Source organism: Eutrigla gurnardus (genome assembly GCF_963514095.1).
Source record: "Eutrigla gurnardus genome assembly, chromosome: 2".
Classification (NCBI taxonomy): Eukaryota; Metazoa; Chordata; class Actinopteri; order Perciformes; family Triglidae; genus Eutrigla; species Eutrigla gurnardus.
Window position 1 is genome coordinate 25966350 of NC_139916.1, and position 18561 is coordinate 25984910.

At 42.4% G+C, this 18561-nt stretch overlaps 2 protein-coding genes across 3 annotated transcripts in view; one reads left to right on the plus strand and one right to left on the minus strand.

Moving 5' to 3' along the window:
* The window catches only part of mtmr14 (myotubularin related protein 14), a 28566-nt gene extending 18328 nt beyond the window's left edge, over positions 1 to 10238 (minus strand). The window contains exons 1-9 of the mRNA XM_084039095.1: positions 8986 to 10238; positions 7824 to 7972; positions 6149 to 6257; positions 4883 to 4958; positions 3441 to 3501; positions 2297 to 2419; positions 915 to 988; positions 315 to 385; positions 153 to 227 (exon numbers count right to left, since the gene is read on the minus strand). Of these exons, the coding sequence (XP_083895221.1) occupies positions 153 to 227; positions 315 to 385; positions 915 to 988; positions 2297 to 2419; positions 3441 to 3501; positions 4883 to 4958; positions 6149 to 6257; positions 7824 to 7972; positions 8986 to 9120 (873 nt within the window). The 5' untranslated portion in view covers positions 9121 to 10238. The remainder of the gene's footprint in view (positions 1 to 152; positions 228 to 314; positions 386 to 914; positions 989 to 2296; positions 2420 to 3440; positions 3502 to 4882; positions 4959 to 6148; positions 6258 to 7823; positions 7973 to 8985) is intronic.
* Positions 10239 to 16432: 6194 nt separating this feature from the next.
* lhfpl4a (LHFPL tetraspan subfamily member 4a) overlaps positions 16433 to 18561 on the plus strand; it is a 41660-nt gene continuing 39531 nt past the window's right edge. Inside the window, exon 1 of one of the 2 annotated variants that reach the window (XM_084029383.1) lies at positions 16433 to 16886. In XM_084029383.1, coding sequence (XP_083885509.1) covers positions 16481 to 16886 — 406 coding nt within the window. In that variant the 5' untranslated portion in view covers positions 16433 to 16480. The remainder of the gene's footprint in view (positions 16887 to 18561) is intronic. The other variant, XM_084029384.1, reaches the window with a different exon arrangement.

The window sequence follows — 18561 nt, forward strand, 5'->3', positions numbered from 1 at the left end:
GCACAGTGAGATTCAAACCACACTGTAACCATTACTGTACGTGTGGTATGTGAATCATGACCCAAGCAGTTTGGCAGGTTGGACAACAGATGGCACCGACACACCACAAACAGTCTGTGTGTGGAAGCTTGAGAACAAGGAGTGATGGTAACCTGGTATCGAGTCCAGTCGATGTTCAAGTTTTGAGTAAAGCACATAGGGATTGTCAAAGGAGCGTCCACATAGTCCTGTCGGTGGAGACACAGAGTCATCAGATTAAAACAAGAGAGGGGGCAGACTGTGGGATGACAGGAGATTAAGGACGGACTCTGTACCTGATTCCAGTTGAACACCAGACCCTCTGCTGTGTAGTCTCTGTCCTTGTAGTCCTTAAAAAACTCACACCCTAACAGGGCGAGAAACAACATATTCACACGGTCAGCATTTGGGCCGGGAATTGGCTGAAAATGGTCAATATGGATACTTTAAGATACGAGGATATGTTTTTGATACTTTGTGTGAATGAAAACCTCGTAGCCCAATTATATCAACTATGTTTCTCTTAATGACTATCGCTCGTTTCTCATTAAATTGTCCACCAGTAAACATTCTGTTATCTTGTCATGACAGGTGATAATGTCTCATTGTGAATGATAAGAGGTGTTAGCTCTTTATTAACATCAAAAGAATTATATTTAACATGTTTGTTTGGTTTTTGGATTTATTTTGTTAAAAAACAGTTCATTACAATAATACATGTACAGACTATTGGCAGGACACTGCTGTTTGTTATGGGTGCATTGCTCAAATAGCCTTTATTTTTCTATTTATTAACATCCTTACGTATCGGCCAACATATCCAGCGATACCTTTATATCTGCTGATAAACAGTGTTGGTCCAGCTCGAGTGGAATGGCTGAACAGGCTCACATTACCTGGGTAAGGCACAGAGAGCAGGGTGAAGTCTGCATAGCGTTGGACCTTGTCCGCCTTCTCAGAGGACGTCACACTGCAGAGACAGACAGAAAAAGCCAGATGAGATACTGTGTGAGCATCCATGGGCATATTCACTATTTTAATACCACACATTGTTACCTAATACAGGGGCTTCTATCAGCCAAAATGGCTTATCACAGCTACCATTATTCCATGCCTTCCGTCCTTCTTTAGTCTGTCCCGGTATGTTCACTGCTCTTTTGATCATTCACTGTGCATTTCTAATCAGGAATCTGTGGTTAGAGTTACTACAAGGAACTCAGGCACTTTGCCGGTCCCTGTGTTTTACCAAAGTCCCTTTAGAAAACCTCTCATTTTACTGCTGCAGGGCCTGCAGTCTACAGGAGTCCCCACTCAGTCCTGGTTCTCCAGTGCCTCCTTCCTTCCTGGGGGGGTCAAATAATGTGGCCTGGGCCAATTCCATCAGTGTGGTGTTGGCGCCCAGCACTGATCAACAGAGCAGCGAGGCGAAGTGCTGCTCTGTTGAAGAAGGAGTTACTTCTATGGGTCTGGCAGCGGTGGGCTGTTTGCACCAGAGGCCCCTGAGATGAAGGAGTTTCTGCTGAACCTGCAAGATTTCATCTCACCAGAATGCAACCCGACGGCACCAGTGACAAGCATTACGAATAACTATATAGAAGCAGCCAATCTTCTCATTGATGGTCTTATTTACTTATGCACAGGGCTCCCACTCATTGAACTATAATGACGGTAAAAACAGACCAACTTTGTGTTGAGAAGACACAAAGACAGGCAAACAGCCACAGTATTGTAAACCCATTCCTTTGTGAGCTTTAATTACAAGACATTAACTTTTCACTGCTTGATCGGCACATATGTAGTTTGTTATTTGGTTATATACCATAAATTGCTATAAACTTAAACGTGCTACAAACAAAATTTTCCGATCTTCCATGACGTGACCTAAAAAATGATCAAATCCCCTGATTTTCCCCATCCGGAGAAAACGTTTTAAAATGTCCTGATATTCAAGAAAGTCCCTGATCGGTGTGAGGTGTACGTGGGTCATATAGAGTCAGCAGTGTTACACTGAGACCATTTCATAACTAGTTAAATGTTCCTCATAGTATAACAGCAACAGTACGATCTGCTCCACATGCTTCCTCACAGCCGCTGGGTAACAATGATAGGACCATACTATACACCCAGTCATTTACCGCACACTCGGCAAAAACCTCAAGTAACACACAAACACAGTCAACAGTCAGATGCCTCCCATGAGGCTTCTTCCAACAACGTCCAGTGGAAACAGTGACCTAGATAACAGGCAGTGGATGAACTAGTCCGTGCTGTTCCTTACTTTAGGCCAAACTTAACCTTCTTGTTCTCCACCATCAGGTCACAGATGTAGCGAACCGAGAGGTAGCGTAGCAGCTTAATGTCGTGGCCTCGGACCTTGTCAAAGAGCTGGGACTCGCCGTTCCTGGGGAGGAGGGAGACAAAGGAAGGGAAGGAAGTAGAGGGGGAGAGGGGAGAGGAGGCCATTTAAACAGATTTCTTGATGGAAGAAAGGACTTTCTTTCGGGAGGTGTTTTACTTCGATGAGAAGTTGTCTTTCAGTCAGTAGTAGCATATCACAATTCCATTGTTGTGTTTCATTGTTGTCACAAATGATAAGAGTCACAATGTAATTGAGCAAAAAGACCAGTGTCTGATGAACAATACGAAACATCCATTCTGCTGTTAGCACAAAGCATTCAAATAAGGAATAATGGGAACGTAGCAGGAGTTGAGTCAATGTTAGCCGTCTTTGGAAATAACGGAAGGAGTTTTTCTAGTTGGGTTGTATGTAAACTCTCGTGTTCTGCAAGATAAAATTACTGTTTTTGTCAATGTAGTCTGGTGGCGTCCGGTTTGCATTAACTATATTTACAATATATTTATTATTTAAATATATTTCCAATTAGATTTTACATACGTCATGACATCGTAATACGACACACGCATTGCTATACATAGTTTCAAAGAAGCGCCGTCTCAGAGTAGACACCTCTGCATCAGTCATGTGAGCGGAGGGCGGGTGCAGAGCAGCAGTGATGGAGCATCCCACTATGTCCTGGTCCAATTTTGCTCTGGTGCCGATCACACCACGAGTCTGAAGCAAGCCCAAGCCCGACCCGGAATCCATCTGTGTACCTGTGTTTGTGCATGAACTCTACCATGCCGCATCACACCTCTTCCAACTGTGGAAGTGGAGCGCTCACATAGTCAAGCAAACGGACTTTGGAGGTCAAACGAGCACGGTACGGATTGCCTAGTGCACCGTAAGTTACTGTAGGAAATACACTAACGATGGATGAGGATATACATTTTTAGAAGGGCTTGGGAAAATATAACATTACGATAAAACGTACCTACATTTCAATTTGAATACATAAAGAACACCACTGGGAAGATACAGAATTGTATAAAAACATGAAAAAATAGTAATGGACTTTGATTACCTGACTGCACTTTCATCCTCTGGAACCTCCTCAGACTCTGTCGATGTGTCATCGGTGCCCCCTAGAAAAACATCAGCAGGATGAATATGTTCACTCAAAGAGAAGCTCACACTGAAACTCAGACTTCTGCTATTAATGTCACCTTGGCTTCCTCTTTTACTCTAAGTCACAGTCGGGCATGCTAGGGCTGCACGATGTATTGTTTCGGTATCGACATTGTGATGTGCACTTGCTCAACAGTCACATGGCAGGATGTGTGATGTTCGCAAATGAAATAAAACATGTCACGCTACAACTGTTTTCCTGCTTGATACAAAGAATAACTCCCATGATTCTCATTTTCATGACTAATATTCGTTATTAATGACCTACAGTCTAGGTCGCCCACCACAGTTTCATGATGAACGTGATATATTCATACTCCCTTTTTTACAAGATTTCCCTGCAGCAGTGTGCCGCCACTGCTCTATCATGTGGTCTTAGAAAGGCAATCAGAATAAACTAATTATCTAGCAACAGAACATCCAGAACACCTAATTTGTGGGACTATCAGTGTCACAATGAATAAAGACGCTGACACAGCGAAAACAAAAAGACAAGTGTATTCCCACTGCTGCATGCTACAAATCCCATCTTATTTCCATAGCTTTGCCCATCAGTAAGTAAGAGCTGAGATCTGGGAAACCACCAACAAAGAGTGGCCAGACAAGCAAAACAGTTCAATCAGATTAACTACCGATAAATCAAACTATTCTGACTGATTGATCATTTCAGACATTTGGTGGTCCTAGAATCTCAAATGTACAGAAAACTCAGCTTCTGACTGAAAAGACTTCCAACCCCCAGTCATTCAGAAGAATATCAGGTCTCCATAGGAAAGGTGTGAACACAGCTGTGACTATTAACAAGTCGGAGAGGACACAAGGAACTGCACCCTTTCATGGAAAATAAGTTGGCCACAACTTCCTTTATTTGGGCTATTTATACACACACACACACACACACACACCTTTAGGCGTAGGCTATAGATTTTACAGTAGAATGACGATATGTAAATTAGGTTATTATGATGTGTTCAAATTAGGCATGGGGCGATATGAAAATGTCATGTCACAACAACTATCCTGCCAGAAGATTTGCAATAAATGAAAGTGTCCCAATAATCATCAAAATATGCTTAAAACGGTCACAGATGAGACACATTTACTGAAAAACAATCTAGCTTTTGATGAGAAACATGAGACGGATCATCACCGATTAACAAAACATTTGCAAAGATCAGTATGGAAACGGTTTGGATTTAATTGTTTTGCTTTTATTTGGTTTGTTATTTTTACAGAATTAGGTATCGAGAATCATGGAATTTCACTGGTATTGGAATCGCCTTCGAAATTGGAGTGTGTGAGTGTGTGTGTGTGTGTGTGTGTGTGTGTGTGTGTTACCTGAGAAGATGTAGTTGTAGCCTGTGCGTCCATACAGCTCCCCCCATCCTGCCAGGGTGGACGACCGGCAAATATGCTGCGAAGAGAGAAACAACAGCAGATCAGACGGCTGTCTTCCTGCTCACACCAGCATGTTGTTACATGAAGAACGATCTGGTCGCCTTCCCGGCCTAAAACACACAGAAGGGAGGAAGTGCCGGCCAGAGCAAACCTGCCAACTTCATTCTAAGAAGCGGTGACACTTGGGAGGTGTTATGTATTTAAGATCCATAATCCGCTGTGGTTGCAATGCCGATATGAGTTTGATTCCACATTCTCTGCAGCAGTGAGTTTTGAACACAGAAAACTCAAAATGCGGCATTTGTATAGAAGTATGTTTTGATTGGGTAATCATCAGTTGCTGTTAAACGTTCCCTCAAGAGAAGGAGTCTTCACAACAACAAAAGGTTGTTTACCCGACTAATATTTGTGCAGGTTTTTAACTAGAACTGGATACAAAGCTAATTCAGATTAGAACACATCTACGGATGGGACGATATAAGATTTTACCCCCCCCCCCCCCCCCCCAAAAAAAACACAATAAAAGTTAACGATGGTGAATTTGCATTAGCAGGATCATCGTAAAATATCATCTCCAGTGACTTGAAAAGGCTGTCTAGCTCTCTATCATGGTAGACTAGTGAAACATAGAGCTTGATATTTTAAATACAGGATATAATCCTTTATTGATGCAGGGAGACCTTATGATTTTATTATAATCTTATTTCAGATTATTTTTCACAAGGGATGTTCCCAAAAAAAATGTAATTATTATTGCACCATTTATTATTGCTTATTTAAGAACACAAACAACGTATTATTGTTTTTCAAGATCATTTTCCAGGACTCTTGATGTAGCTGGTGTGAATAGAATTATAATTAAATAGTGACATAATAATAATAATTATAGTAATATAATAATAGCTACTGGAACATTAGATGCGTGGGAACCCTGTATTAGGACCCATTTCATTTTGCATCTCATGGAAACGTCTACACTGTTGTGCTGTTTTGCCTGTTCCAGTTTTGTGTGAGTTGACCCGTCTATACATTTAGGGAAGAGAGCTTCCTCCAAATTAAGTCTCTGAATATTTGGTGAAATTAGGAATGTTGGAGACACAGAAAGCCCACAAGACAGAAACAGGAAGAGTCTGGAATGTACACTGGTAACATTACTACCACTCATAATAAAGTGAGGAGTGAGGAATTTGCAGTGAGCAGCAGTACCTTGCCGTTGTAGAGGATAACGGGACAGACGAACCTCCCCCTGCAGCGAGCCAGCTTACTCCGGTTCACCAGGTCCTGCAGCTTACTGATCTGCACTGTGCTCTCAAACCTGCACACAGAAACATCGACTTAATCATTGGAATGGCCTTAAGCGCATCACGTAGAAAACACAATTAAAAAGCAACAAGCCAACACAGCTGACACCTCCAAATAATCAATAGTGCTCATCTTCTGAGGTTACAGTTAAGTGGTGTGCATTGGATCTTGACTTAACAGCCATTGATTACTTCATTACGTTAACCAATAGATGTTAAGTGCCTGCTGCTATTTTGGCCCAATAAACCACAAACACTTCAAGGCATGAATGAGGTGCAATGTACCATCAAAAGACCTCATGATCATCTAAGGTAATCAAGAGTGAACTGACTGCACAGCGCTGAGACTGCATCTACATTAAACTGTCTCAATCGTGCAGCTGCTGGTTTCGTGTGTAAAAACATGCGTGTCCACATCGACATTCCCAAATTGTTTTTGTAGAGATATCTGTCCACAGGGAAACACCTGAGGCCTGTTCCATAAAGCAACTAAGAAAGGTGGGGCTTAAAAGTCCAAACCCTGACTTAAACAAACCTGACAAATAATGCGGGGCTAAATTGGTTAAATAAAGAAGTTCACACAATCAGACTTATTCAAGTCAGGTTTAAGTAGTCCAGGTGGAACCCAGTTTAAATCTGATCTAGATCATTGTGTGCTGCCAAGTGTTTGGAATATTTGTGTTTTTAACATTCAGTTTTTATTGTTTTTGCTGTGTTGTATTTTATTTCTTAAATAATATCTTATTCTTTAAAGAACTTGATGAATCATGTTCTCTGAAAAGTTCCTCTACTAGCAGAAATCCAATCAAATAACACATTTAGGGGTGGAGTTAGATGACAGTTGTCATAGACTAAAATGTAATAAAATATTTTGATACAACCTAATTAAATCTTGGACACAATACATTCAAATGGTTAGGTGGCAAGAACAGTAAAAACCTGTAGAAAAACAAAAATACATTTCTAAACCTCAAGGCTGTGACACATTACCGTTTTTTGAAACCACATAGTCGTATTCCTTCTCCCCAGCAAGCAGCTAAAATATACAAGTTATTAATTGTGTTTCTTGTATAAGTAAATTAAACTGATTAATTAATGAATACCTTGATAATTGAAACATTTATTTCCCACGTTATCACTTGCACATTGCAATGGCAGACTATGAAATAAAGACACAAAAACATTTTGTTCTGAGGAGAAGTGTCCTGTACAACAAGGAGGCTTATTTAGTTCAGTATATGAAAGCCTGTATTGTGAGTAACCGGTTTCTTCCTCTGTTATAGCACATCTTCTATTTCCAGCACTATGGTGGAAAATAATTTAACGGCAGCGAGAAATAAGGACTTATTGAATCACTGCAAATCATTTTCCATTTCCGTCTCCAATGTGACGAAACAGTCCCGTTGCCTCCTCTCTGCTGCCTTGACCAGTATGCTGCGAGTGGCTGGAGATGGAGCCTGACCTTTGCTCCCTCCAGCCTAAGGTGTGCATGATTAGAGGACTGATACAAACAAACAAGAGGGTAATTGGTAACCGAGTGGACTGAACTTTGTATCGGGGAATGAGTGGTGGACAGGTACCTGTCTCTCTCCACGTCTGTGCATTCATACTCCAGGAAGACTATCTGCCGGGGGTAATGGCCACACACTTCTCCGTTGGCATTGTGGATGATACTGTACTTGTAATCTCTGGCAAATAACTCCAGACAACGCTTCTCGATCGCCTCCACCTGAGGAGAAACACAAACAAAAGTTAAGTGCTAGTGATGAAGTTAGAGAACTTGTGAATAAGTCCTCGTAGATGATCAAACTAAGTAGGTAACCAGCTGCATTGCTATTGCTGGCATTATTATATGAAACACTGAAAGGTAATTCTACAAATGTGAATTACATCAGGTAGTATTCACATTCAGTGTTACCCTTGCTCTAGTAACTAGATTATTTAATTACAGTGACCAAATACGATATTGTCATCAACCATGGATCTACTAAGACCCTCTAAAAATAAGAAAAACATACTGTACAGGGAGATCAAGCAATTTTGTGGCAAACTGTCAAACGTCCTCCCACACCAGTAAAGTGAATATCCCAAACCCATCTAATGAGTTACTATGCAGCGTGTAAGAATTAACACCATTCAAGTCCATGTGTGTGGCATTCAGGATCCGTTGAAGATTGCTGGCACTTGCCTGATAGAAGGCAGGTTTACTCTATTTAGCTGTCAACTCTTGAATGACTACGAATTTATTGAAAGCATGTTGACATAATTTTAGTGTAATTTTATAACTTAACATAAAAACTATATTCAATTGAGAAAAACATTAAATACACTAAACACTGAAGGGTTAGTTTCCCAACAAAATCTCACCCATTTCAGATATGAATGAAGGCTATGAGTAAAGGATAGGGGGCACACCAGTAACACATGCAACACTACCATGCACCAACATTGGTTTGAAGTTAAAACAACAACAACACGCAATGCCTACACATACAAACACTGTCCATCTATGGAAATGAAGTGCAGCTTGGTAGCTCAGATGTATGCCGAATATAACAGTGGTTCCTTAAGGTTGTTAAAAAGTCATACATCACTAACTATAATATTTGTTGTTTTGTTGCTGTACAACGAAACTTTAATTTCCTTAAACTCTGTAATGCAGTTCGGTTCATCATTCACACGAGATACACTGACAGGTTGTCAAGTAGTTGAAACACACCGAATGGTGACCCCAAATCTTACCCGAGGAGTGACTTCCTTCGCTCTGTACTGCATCTTGGAAAACAAATCTATTAAATCCGCTATTTCCTCACTCTTTCTGACCGACAGCCGGGAGGCCGTGAAGGCGCCGGCCGAGGAGGGGGAACCGGCCATCATAGTGCCTCGTCCCGCGGGGATGGCCTCTAGCCGAACTCGACCTCCTTCAAACACCGCAGAGCCGTGTCCTTTGGAACGGGAAGACCGACCAGGCCATCCTTTCCCACCCAGCTTCTTCCTGACTGCCCGCTTGAGGGGGCCGGAGCCGGGGACTCTTCCTGAATTCAGGGCACCGGCGAGCTGCTACTCTCCCAACAAAACCCGATAGCCAGCCCGTACAGCCAGCGACTCTCAGCACGGCGGCTGCCGCTGCTACCGTGAGTTAGCACGACCAGCTAACAGGCTAGCTCGGCTCAGCAGGCGTAGATTGGTAGAAAACTCAACCCCTACGTATACTCCTTTGAGACAATTAATTCACAGCTTTGTAGTCCTCCACATCACCGCTGTTTTGTTTGCGGTTGTCTCATTGAGCGAAGCTCTGCCTGACTCCAAGCAGCACCTGACTGAACTCCGGTCAGCTGGTGTCAGGAAACCTCCGGGATCCTTCCCGGCCTGCTCACGTTTCCTCAATGTCACGTCTTCGTGTCTCCTTAGTAACCATGGCGATAAAAGGATTAAAGTTATACAGCAGTCAGCCCCGTGGCTGCGGGATCGCAATGCCGCATATGTTGTTGTGGATGAAAGCCCCAGCAGCGGAGAGTGGTGTTGCAATATGTGTACTACAGACTGGAGGTACAACAGGCGGTAAACAGGAAGCTGACGCGACCACGTGACAGAGCCATCTCCCCCTTTAAATGACGTATGTTGTTGATCACAACGGGGTCTGATGTTTTTTGGACTGTCTGCAGCCGCACTTTGTTTACTCAGATGTTTTCCCCCGGTGCTGCAAACAGTGATCTTCATGCATGGTATATCTTATCTAGAGAAGGTCAATAAGCCTTGCCCAATTAACAGTAACCTCTATTATATAATGTGGCTTTCTCGGCCCCCTACTCCCTAATCTCACTCGTCTATTTGGTTGTAACACATTTAATAAGAGAAAACACCTGTTCAGGCTCTCCATAAAACAAGAAAGACATTTAGAGTCTGATTCTTAATACACTCACTCATCCTCTCATTTTCTCCAGAGGAAAGTAAAAAAAGAGAAAAATAAATACAGTTTTAAAAGTTTACATGTTTTTAAAAAGGCAACAATAAACCTGCAATTAAATGAATGAAATAAATGATATCATCTGCCTGGAATAGATATTGTATACTTTTGATTATTGATTTAAAAAATGTGTTTAAACAATTAATTATCTCATTATCTCATCACTTATCTAGTCATACCATAAAATAAAGCAAAGACAAACTCCAGATTTTGTTTTACCATAATATGTATGTGGTATTGGTAATCATATAATGTAACAGTGGTGACTGTTTAAAACATTTACCTCTCAGTGCCATTTGGGGGTGCTATTGTGCAAATTACTTCATGCAGTTTAAAAAAAACCCTCGCAGAATCAGCTTTATTAGGCCAAGTAGTCTCTCTCACATAGATATATAAGCTAGGATAGTATAACGAAGAACATACAATAAGAAAAATGTCTATGTACAAGTCAACCATTATGTGCAGTGTATACGTGTAAATATGTCCACTCAAAATGTGTTTTGTTTTATGGTCTCAATCTCTAGTTCCAAGTCTTCTTCAATCCAGCAGGTTTTAGGGGCGGGGCTACCTTGTGATTGACAGGTCGCTGCCATGCTACCAATGCAGCTACTAATATGAATTCAACACTTAGCTGTAAAGTTTACCTTGAATTACGGAAGCCAACTTTGTTGAACTCACAAACTAATGGGTGAAGCCAAGATTAATATGCCCACTTCTTTTATCCAGTCTTTGCTCTAAATAATCCATCAGCCCTTCAGTGGTCAAATGTGGGATTTGTTGGGCAGGTGGAGCCAGGGAAACAGCAGATCTGATGGAGTTTTTGGGTCATTAGGGCTGGAATCAGAAATCCCAGCAGGACCTGGTATGAAGAGGCTTGACATGCACCATACAATTAGGACAGGAGGCGTCACGGAAGGCTTACAGCCCATTGCCTCATGCATATCGAGATAAAATCCCCATGTGGAAGGGCTTTCCCCCCCACTGGGTCTGGAATAAACTAGAAATAAACCCTATTTCTAGTTTCTAGTGCAAACAGGGGTGTGTTAGAAGTCTCACTGCAGCATATAAAACAGTCGTATGTTCATTCTGTGAGAACACATTTACCTTGTATTTAGTTTTTAGGTTCTCACATTTGTTCAAGGCTTGTTTGGGCAACACAACACCCTCAAGGTCCAATTCTTTCATAATGAACCCGTTATGCAATAGATCAGAGAGGAAAGTAAAGAAAATGTTTCGGCCAGAAACATCACTTCTAATAATAGGTTACATAAGTAACAGTGTGGGCGGTGAGGCGGCACAATCATTACATTCTCTCCACAGGAAACATAAAACTTACTCCAAAGACTGATTTCCACAAACAAATGATTGAGGAACTGATGAGAGTAACATACTAGCACAGTGTTTGAAGGTATTTAACTGTAATGCTTTTTTAAATTTAGGTTAGAAAATCTCTTTTATCATTAAGTCAGATGAGAAGACTCAACTCAATGTCGCTGAACGGATAACGACCACCCTCGGGTGAAAGGAAGGATACGATATCGTAACCCAGGCTCGATAGGCACATCCAATATTTTATTGAAAAAGAGTGAGGACAGACCTTTAATAGGCAGTATTTATTGGGAAATACAATTTAAATTTCACTTTATGTATTGTTATTGATGCTTTCCTTTCATTTGATATACAGTATTTGCATTGAGTCTGCATTTCAACATATTTGGCTGAAATATATTTAAATATGAAATGAATGTCATGTGTTTATAAAATTCCTGTATATATAACTTTTACAATAATAATAATAAAATAAATAATCCTTCCACTCCTTGCAAATTGGTTTCTTCCCCATGAATGCAAACACATGTGGAAGTGGATAGCAAGTTTTTTGAAAGGGGGTCAGAGACGGACTGTGACCCTATCACAACTTTGAGTCTCATGGGAAGATTAGCATTTCTAGAAAGTATATGATAACAATCCTGCAATATAAGACAGCATTATGACTTCAGAGGACATGTCCTCTCAAGTGTGAACCAGATCTGGAAGAGTCCGCCCCCGACAGGACTGACAGATCCTGTTTAGTTCAGTTTCTGTCTGAAATCACATGACACTTATGTTGGAATAATCTCATTAGTCTCAGAGAACAGCTTTATTGCACTGGGGAAAGTAATCTCGTAGTGACATTAATTTATGCATAAGATTATGAAAGTCAAAGTTGGTATTAAATTGGCCATTCAGCCACACAGCTAATGAATACTTAATGTGCTGTAAACGGCAAACACGAATGCTTCATGTTACTTTCACACATCACACTGTATGTTCAGCCATGTGTGAATCAATGTCACAAGACAAGCTCTCCATCCCATTTACTCTCATCCTTTCAAATATTCAGTTCACTTTCCAATGTAGAACAGCTATAGTCAAGAACTGAACATGTTAACTAATAACTTAATTGACATTTAATCTATATATATCAAAATATTATAATAATATATCAGTTGGAAACTAAAATGCAATGAAACATTTTGCCAATTACAAATTACCACAATAAAATGATCAAATATATTATGCATTTTATTTTTGTATATGAAGTATTATTGTGACATGTAGGTAGCAAGGTGGAATGTAAACTAACTGTATTAAAGGAGCCATGTGTTGTTAAAAAGAACTTGGCAAGTTTATTTTAGAAATACAGCCATTGATGGGCTTTTGTCACCAGGATGTAGATGTGTGATGGCTGTGCAGGTTGTGTGTGGTGCTGACTCCAAGGAACTATTCACTTGCTCCACATCAGCTCCATCAATGTAGACAAGGCGGTGTCTTCGCCTTTCTTTTTTCTAAAATCTACAATCAGCTCCTTGTTTTACTGACATTGAGCAGAAAGTTGTTCTCGGAGCTTCACTCTGCCAGATTGTTGATATCCTTCTCTCCATATGAAGTCCCAGTGTTGTTTGCAATCCAGCCGATGAGGGTAGGGTCATCTGCAAACTTCACAACAGCTACCCTGCTGTCGGGGTAGAAATTGTGAGTGTACAGCGTGATCAGGAGGGGGCTGAGTACACAGCCCTGGGGGACTCCGGTGTTCAACACTAGAATAGAGGAGGTGCGGCTTCCAATCCGAACAGATTTTATTTATGAAGATGTTTAATAATCAGTTGCAGAGTGAGGTACTCAATACAGGGTACAACGTTTATCACTCTTCATGAGGGAGACTGTGTTGACTGCTGAGCTGAACTCAACAAACAATGTAGGCGTTTTTCAACAGGTCTGAGTGGAGGACAATGGAGATCCTCTGTGGAGCTGATGGCTCTGTATGCAAACTGGTGAGGGTCCAGGCTGGCTGGGATGTTGTTTTGATGTGCTAGAGAATCAGTTTCTCAAAGCACTTCATCAGAAGGGGGTGAGTGCTGCAAGGTGGGAGTCTTTTAGACTGGACACTGCAGACTTTAGGTACAGGGATGATGGTGGTTGTATTGAAGCAGGTGGGAACACTATCCTGTGACACGTTGACAATGTTAGCGATGACATCATTTAGCTAGTTGGCACATGTTGTTATTACACAACCAGGGATGTTTTCAGGCCCAGCAGCTTCACTCATCAGGGTTTTTCTCACGTTGGACGGTCCTCTGGAGGCGGAATATTAATGGTGGAACACAAAATAACAATGGAGACGTCATGGAAAACACAAAGCCTATAATTAATTATTTAAGAGTGGCAGGAATATGTAATATTAGTGTTAATATTTTTTTTGTTTATTATTATTATTATTGGTGCTTTTGTTTGTTTATTTGTTTGTTATTTATTTAATTTCATTTATTTTCCTGTCAATCTGCTCCACAATCCAATCCAGTAGGTGGCACTTGTTAGCTGTTTTGCCGGCCCAGACAGTTCAGGGGTCAAGCACAGCTATGTGAAAATCACTAGTGCCAAAAAATAATGGAGAAAGATAGTAAGATGAGAAAAGAGGTGTGGGGAAAAAAAGCAGAAAAAAAGGAAAGACCGTGCAGCTAAATGTGCAAAGCTAAAGTTATTTTTTGTCCACAAAAGCAACTGATAGCAGTTAATTAGCTACTTTACCCGTGGCTAGCAGCAGCAGCAATCTGGCTACTGGCCCAGTGAGTGAGTCGAGTGAGGAGTTGAAAGAGGGAGAAGAAGCACAAGCAATGGTCACAGTCGATGCTAGCAGTCTAACAGAATAATACAAACAGACTTCCTTCAGGGTGTAAGGGATTATCTCGGTATAGTGGAAGCAGGTGTGGTGGCATGTTGGTCCCAAGTAATCTGGATTTGAGCAAAACAAAAGTAAGCGAGCATATCCTTTTCCATTGTATCCTAAAATGGTGCCATGGTGGTTTATACCAACGTTTTATAAATGACTTCAGTGCAGTGACGTAGGCAGAAATCATACTTTGGGTGGGCCAGTACAAAAGTGGATGGGGCATCTTTTCCCAGAAAAAAAGGATTTTGAAAAATAGACAAACTGAAAACAACGCTATTTTACTTTGCAACATTATGCATTACAAAGGCAATGACAACAAAGCACTGCCTGTAACACAAGCTCTAACAGAGCTGTAAAGGCTGTACACAGTAGACAAACAACCATTGTTGCTTCAGCACCACGGTCAGCTCATGAATGCGAAAATCATACAAATTTGCCGGTCAAGAAAATCAAAGGATGAAAATATCCAGCCAAAGTATTAATTATGAAAGAACAACACACGCTTTCATTTCTATTAAATCGACCATGCAAACCCCAGGGCGTCAGCTCCGCTGTGAAATGTCTGCACATTTCACAGAAAAGCACGTCCTTATCTACACCGAGAACCAAGAGAAATGTCCACAACACTTTGATGAGAAGCACCTTGATTTTCCATTCTTGACCGTGCAGGGAAATGCCTTCAAATTTGGCTGTGAAGGTGTTTCATGAATTGCTGATAAATCAGCGTGTACTGGCGCCGCGGAGCAAACAGCCGGGCCCGGAATAACCTTGTGGGCTGATGACTCTGAAGAACTGGGCTGGCTGGACTCGGTTGATGGAGCCAGTGGCACGTCTTCTTCCTCAACTCTTGCTTTCTTAAAATAACATTGAGGAGCTTTACTTTGCTGGTGATAATGCTATCTAACCAGTGAAAAGCCAGCTAACTAGAAAGCAGCCCAGTCTGCCTGTCGGAACCATAGAAACTGATGACGTGCTGGAGGCCTCGGACAACTTCATTCAGCAGTTCCCTTTTAATCAGAAATTAAAAGCCATAAGTACAATTTTAAATGTATTTCCTTGATAACAAAAATGTTTATATTTTTTGTAACAAAAAAATATTTTAATCAAACTTGGCTGGGTGGGCCAGTGAGTAAAATGAGCGGACTCGTGCCGCCTAGGCCCAGTACTGCTACTACTGCTATGCAGAGTCCAGGTGAAGGTGAAGGTGAATTTAAACGTTTAAAAAAGTAGTCACACTATCAGTGATTTAGTAATGATTTAATAACGCCAGTGTGGTTGGAGAGAGAGAGAGAGAGAGAGAGAGAGAGAGAGAGAGAGAGAGAGAGAGGATGGGGGTCACATTTCTGCAATAGGCCTATCCAAAAATGCGCGCGCGACGTCATGCACAAGTCGTCGACGTGAGAGAGAGAGAGAGAGAGAGAGAGAGAGAGAGAGAGAGAGAGAGAGAGAGAGAGAGAGAGAGAGGCTGCGCGGTGCTGGAGGACTGATTTCTATATTTTGATACATTTCTCATCCATAGTCGGGCTTCTAATGTTTCCTTTTTGCCAGGTCGTGTTCCTGAGTGAAGCATGTTAAACGCCGCGCCGCGGTCTCCGTTCATTTATTTGGGGTCTTTTCCGCCCATTAGCGGAGGATTGATCGTCATCTCGGGAAAGTCCTCCCCCGGTGAGTCTCGCATCTCCCGTGAAGCCCTCTGAAGCAGAGCAGACACCGAGGGAGACGATGCTGCTCGGCTGAGCTCGGCTGTCGGCGCCGCTGGGTCTTTACGCGCTGAGAGGAGCGGAGGAGAGGGGAGGCTTTCCCCGTCCGCTCAGTCACGCTTCGCCGCGGAATCGATTGACTGATCCTCGGGAGGAAGGTGGGGAGAATCTGGATACTCAACAAAACAAAAAAAACAAGAGTTGATCGTCACCTTAAGACGAGAGTTTTTTTCATGTTCCCGTTTAAATATAACTCCGTCCTCCGCGCGTAGAGGAGGATAACGGGGTCCGGAGTAGAGGGAGACCTGTTTGAGGCTGCTGTGAGGCGGGGGCTTGGGAGGGGGCGACTGGGGGAGAAAAATGCTGCCTTCGCAAGAAGCTTCCAAAATCTACCATGACAACTATATGCGCAACTCCAGGGCCATCGGGGTCCTGTGGGCCATATTCACCATCTGCTTGGCCATCATCAACGTGGTGGTCTTCATCCAGCCCTACTGGATCGGGGACAGCGTCAACACCCCCCAAGCCGGCTACTTCGGCTTGTTCCACTACTGCGTGGGCAACGGGAACTCCGACCGGGAGCTCTTGTGCCAGGGCACCTTCTCCGACTTCAGCTCCATCCCGTCGGGAGCCTTCAAGGCGGCCTCCTTCTTCGTGCTGATGTCCATGGTGCTCATCCTCGGCTGCATCGGCTGCTTCGCCCTCTTCTTCTTCTGCAACACGGCCACGGTCTACAAGACGTGCGCCTGGATGCAGCTGCTATGCGGTAAGGATGGAAGACACTTTTTGGGGGGTGAATGGGGGGCTCTTCCCAACAGTTTTTGCTTTGAGGACTTTGATGAGAGGACCATCAGTGTTTTCCTTGACAGAAAAGTCCCTAAAATTGGTCTAGAAGTCACGTGAGGCATTCAGGAGCACGTTGAAAATTTGGTGACCTGCATGTTATACTTAAACTGAAACAGCTAAATAACATCCTAGTCATCATTATTCAGCTGTGTCACCAGACATGTTGCAACACTAGAGGTTTAGAAGCCTTTTTGGCAGATCCTAGATCTGCTCCAAAAAACCCATCATTCTAGCACTGCCTGGTTGATAACGTGTCAGAGCGTAATTGTATGGAATTAGGATAATGAAATGCCTTCAGCTGTGTTGCATCAAAGATCACTGCTTCTATTTTGGTTGCCATATCTGCCTACCAGATTAGCCTGCATTATGCATGATCTGCACATGCATTCCAGTAATGTATCCCCAGTCAGCGCGCTCCTTCATCTGTGCAAAATGGGAACAAACTCCTTGTAAAGGCTGCATTGTGTATGTAATTGTATTAGGAGGTGCCATAAGCTGTCAGATAGACGCAGCTGAGCCGATTAGAGAGGGACATTGGAATAAAGACTCATCAAGGTGCAGCGGAACGGAGTGCTGTTTTTAATTGGGACCAAACTGATGAAGATTTTCAGCCTTTAGTTTGCTTGAGACCTCTCATCTTCCCGTCTACAGTCATGAAAATGCTATGAATGTACATGGATGGATCACTGAACGGGCCTGCCCAGGGGCCCAAAATGTCACTAAAGAGACACGTACCAACCAGGAGGAGAATCAAATTGACAAAGACAAAGAGACACAAAATGACCACAAAGAAGCACAAAACTATACTATACTATAAAGAGACACAATAACTACAAAGACAAAAAAAACAACCACCAAGAGACAGACAACTACAAAACGACACACAGTAACTACAGAGCAGCACACCAAGTGATCACAAAGAGACTCACAATGACTATTAAATGGGACAGAAGAGTCACAAAGACAAACTGTCCACAAAGACACAGAGGGATGCCTCACAACTACAAAGACACTGTGTCTTGCTCCTGTGTTGGATAGTTGGGCCTTTTGCAAGACTTGTAGTCTAATAATCCAGCCATGTGAATCTAAACTCAGCTGTGACAGATTTGTGTAGTAGTAGTTACCTGTGTGTGTGTGTGTGTGTGTGTGTGTGTGTGTGTGTGTGTGTGTGTGTGTGTGTGTGTGTGTGTGTGTGTGTGTTCCCTGCTGCTCGTCTCCGTCACCGAGCGTTGAGAACAGATTGAATCAGTTCAGGTGGAGCCATACAAGCGTCTCCCACAAGCCCAGTCGACATCAAAGAATCCCCCTGGCAGATTCCTAATCACACAAACCGCTAATTAACTAGACGCGATGCAGATGAAACCGGTCTCAGATGTGTTTAAAAAGGCGCTGAGTGTTCGTGGCAGGTGGGAGATGGTTTTCACCACGTTGAAGATGACGTTTGATGTTGCTTCTTGTTGAGTTTTGGCTCACAGATCATGGTTCCAGTTTCCTCACTGAATGACGTAGCCTACACAGTAGTGTTTGGAGGGAGGGAGGAGGGTTAATTGTGCATTGGTCTGGAAGGGCTGACATTATCTGGTAGGAGGTATTGA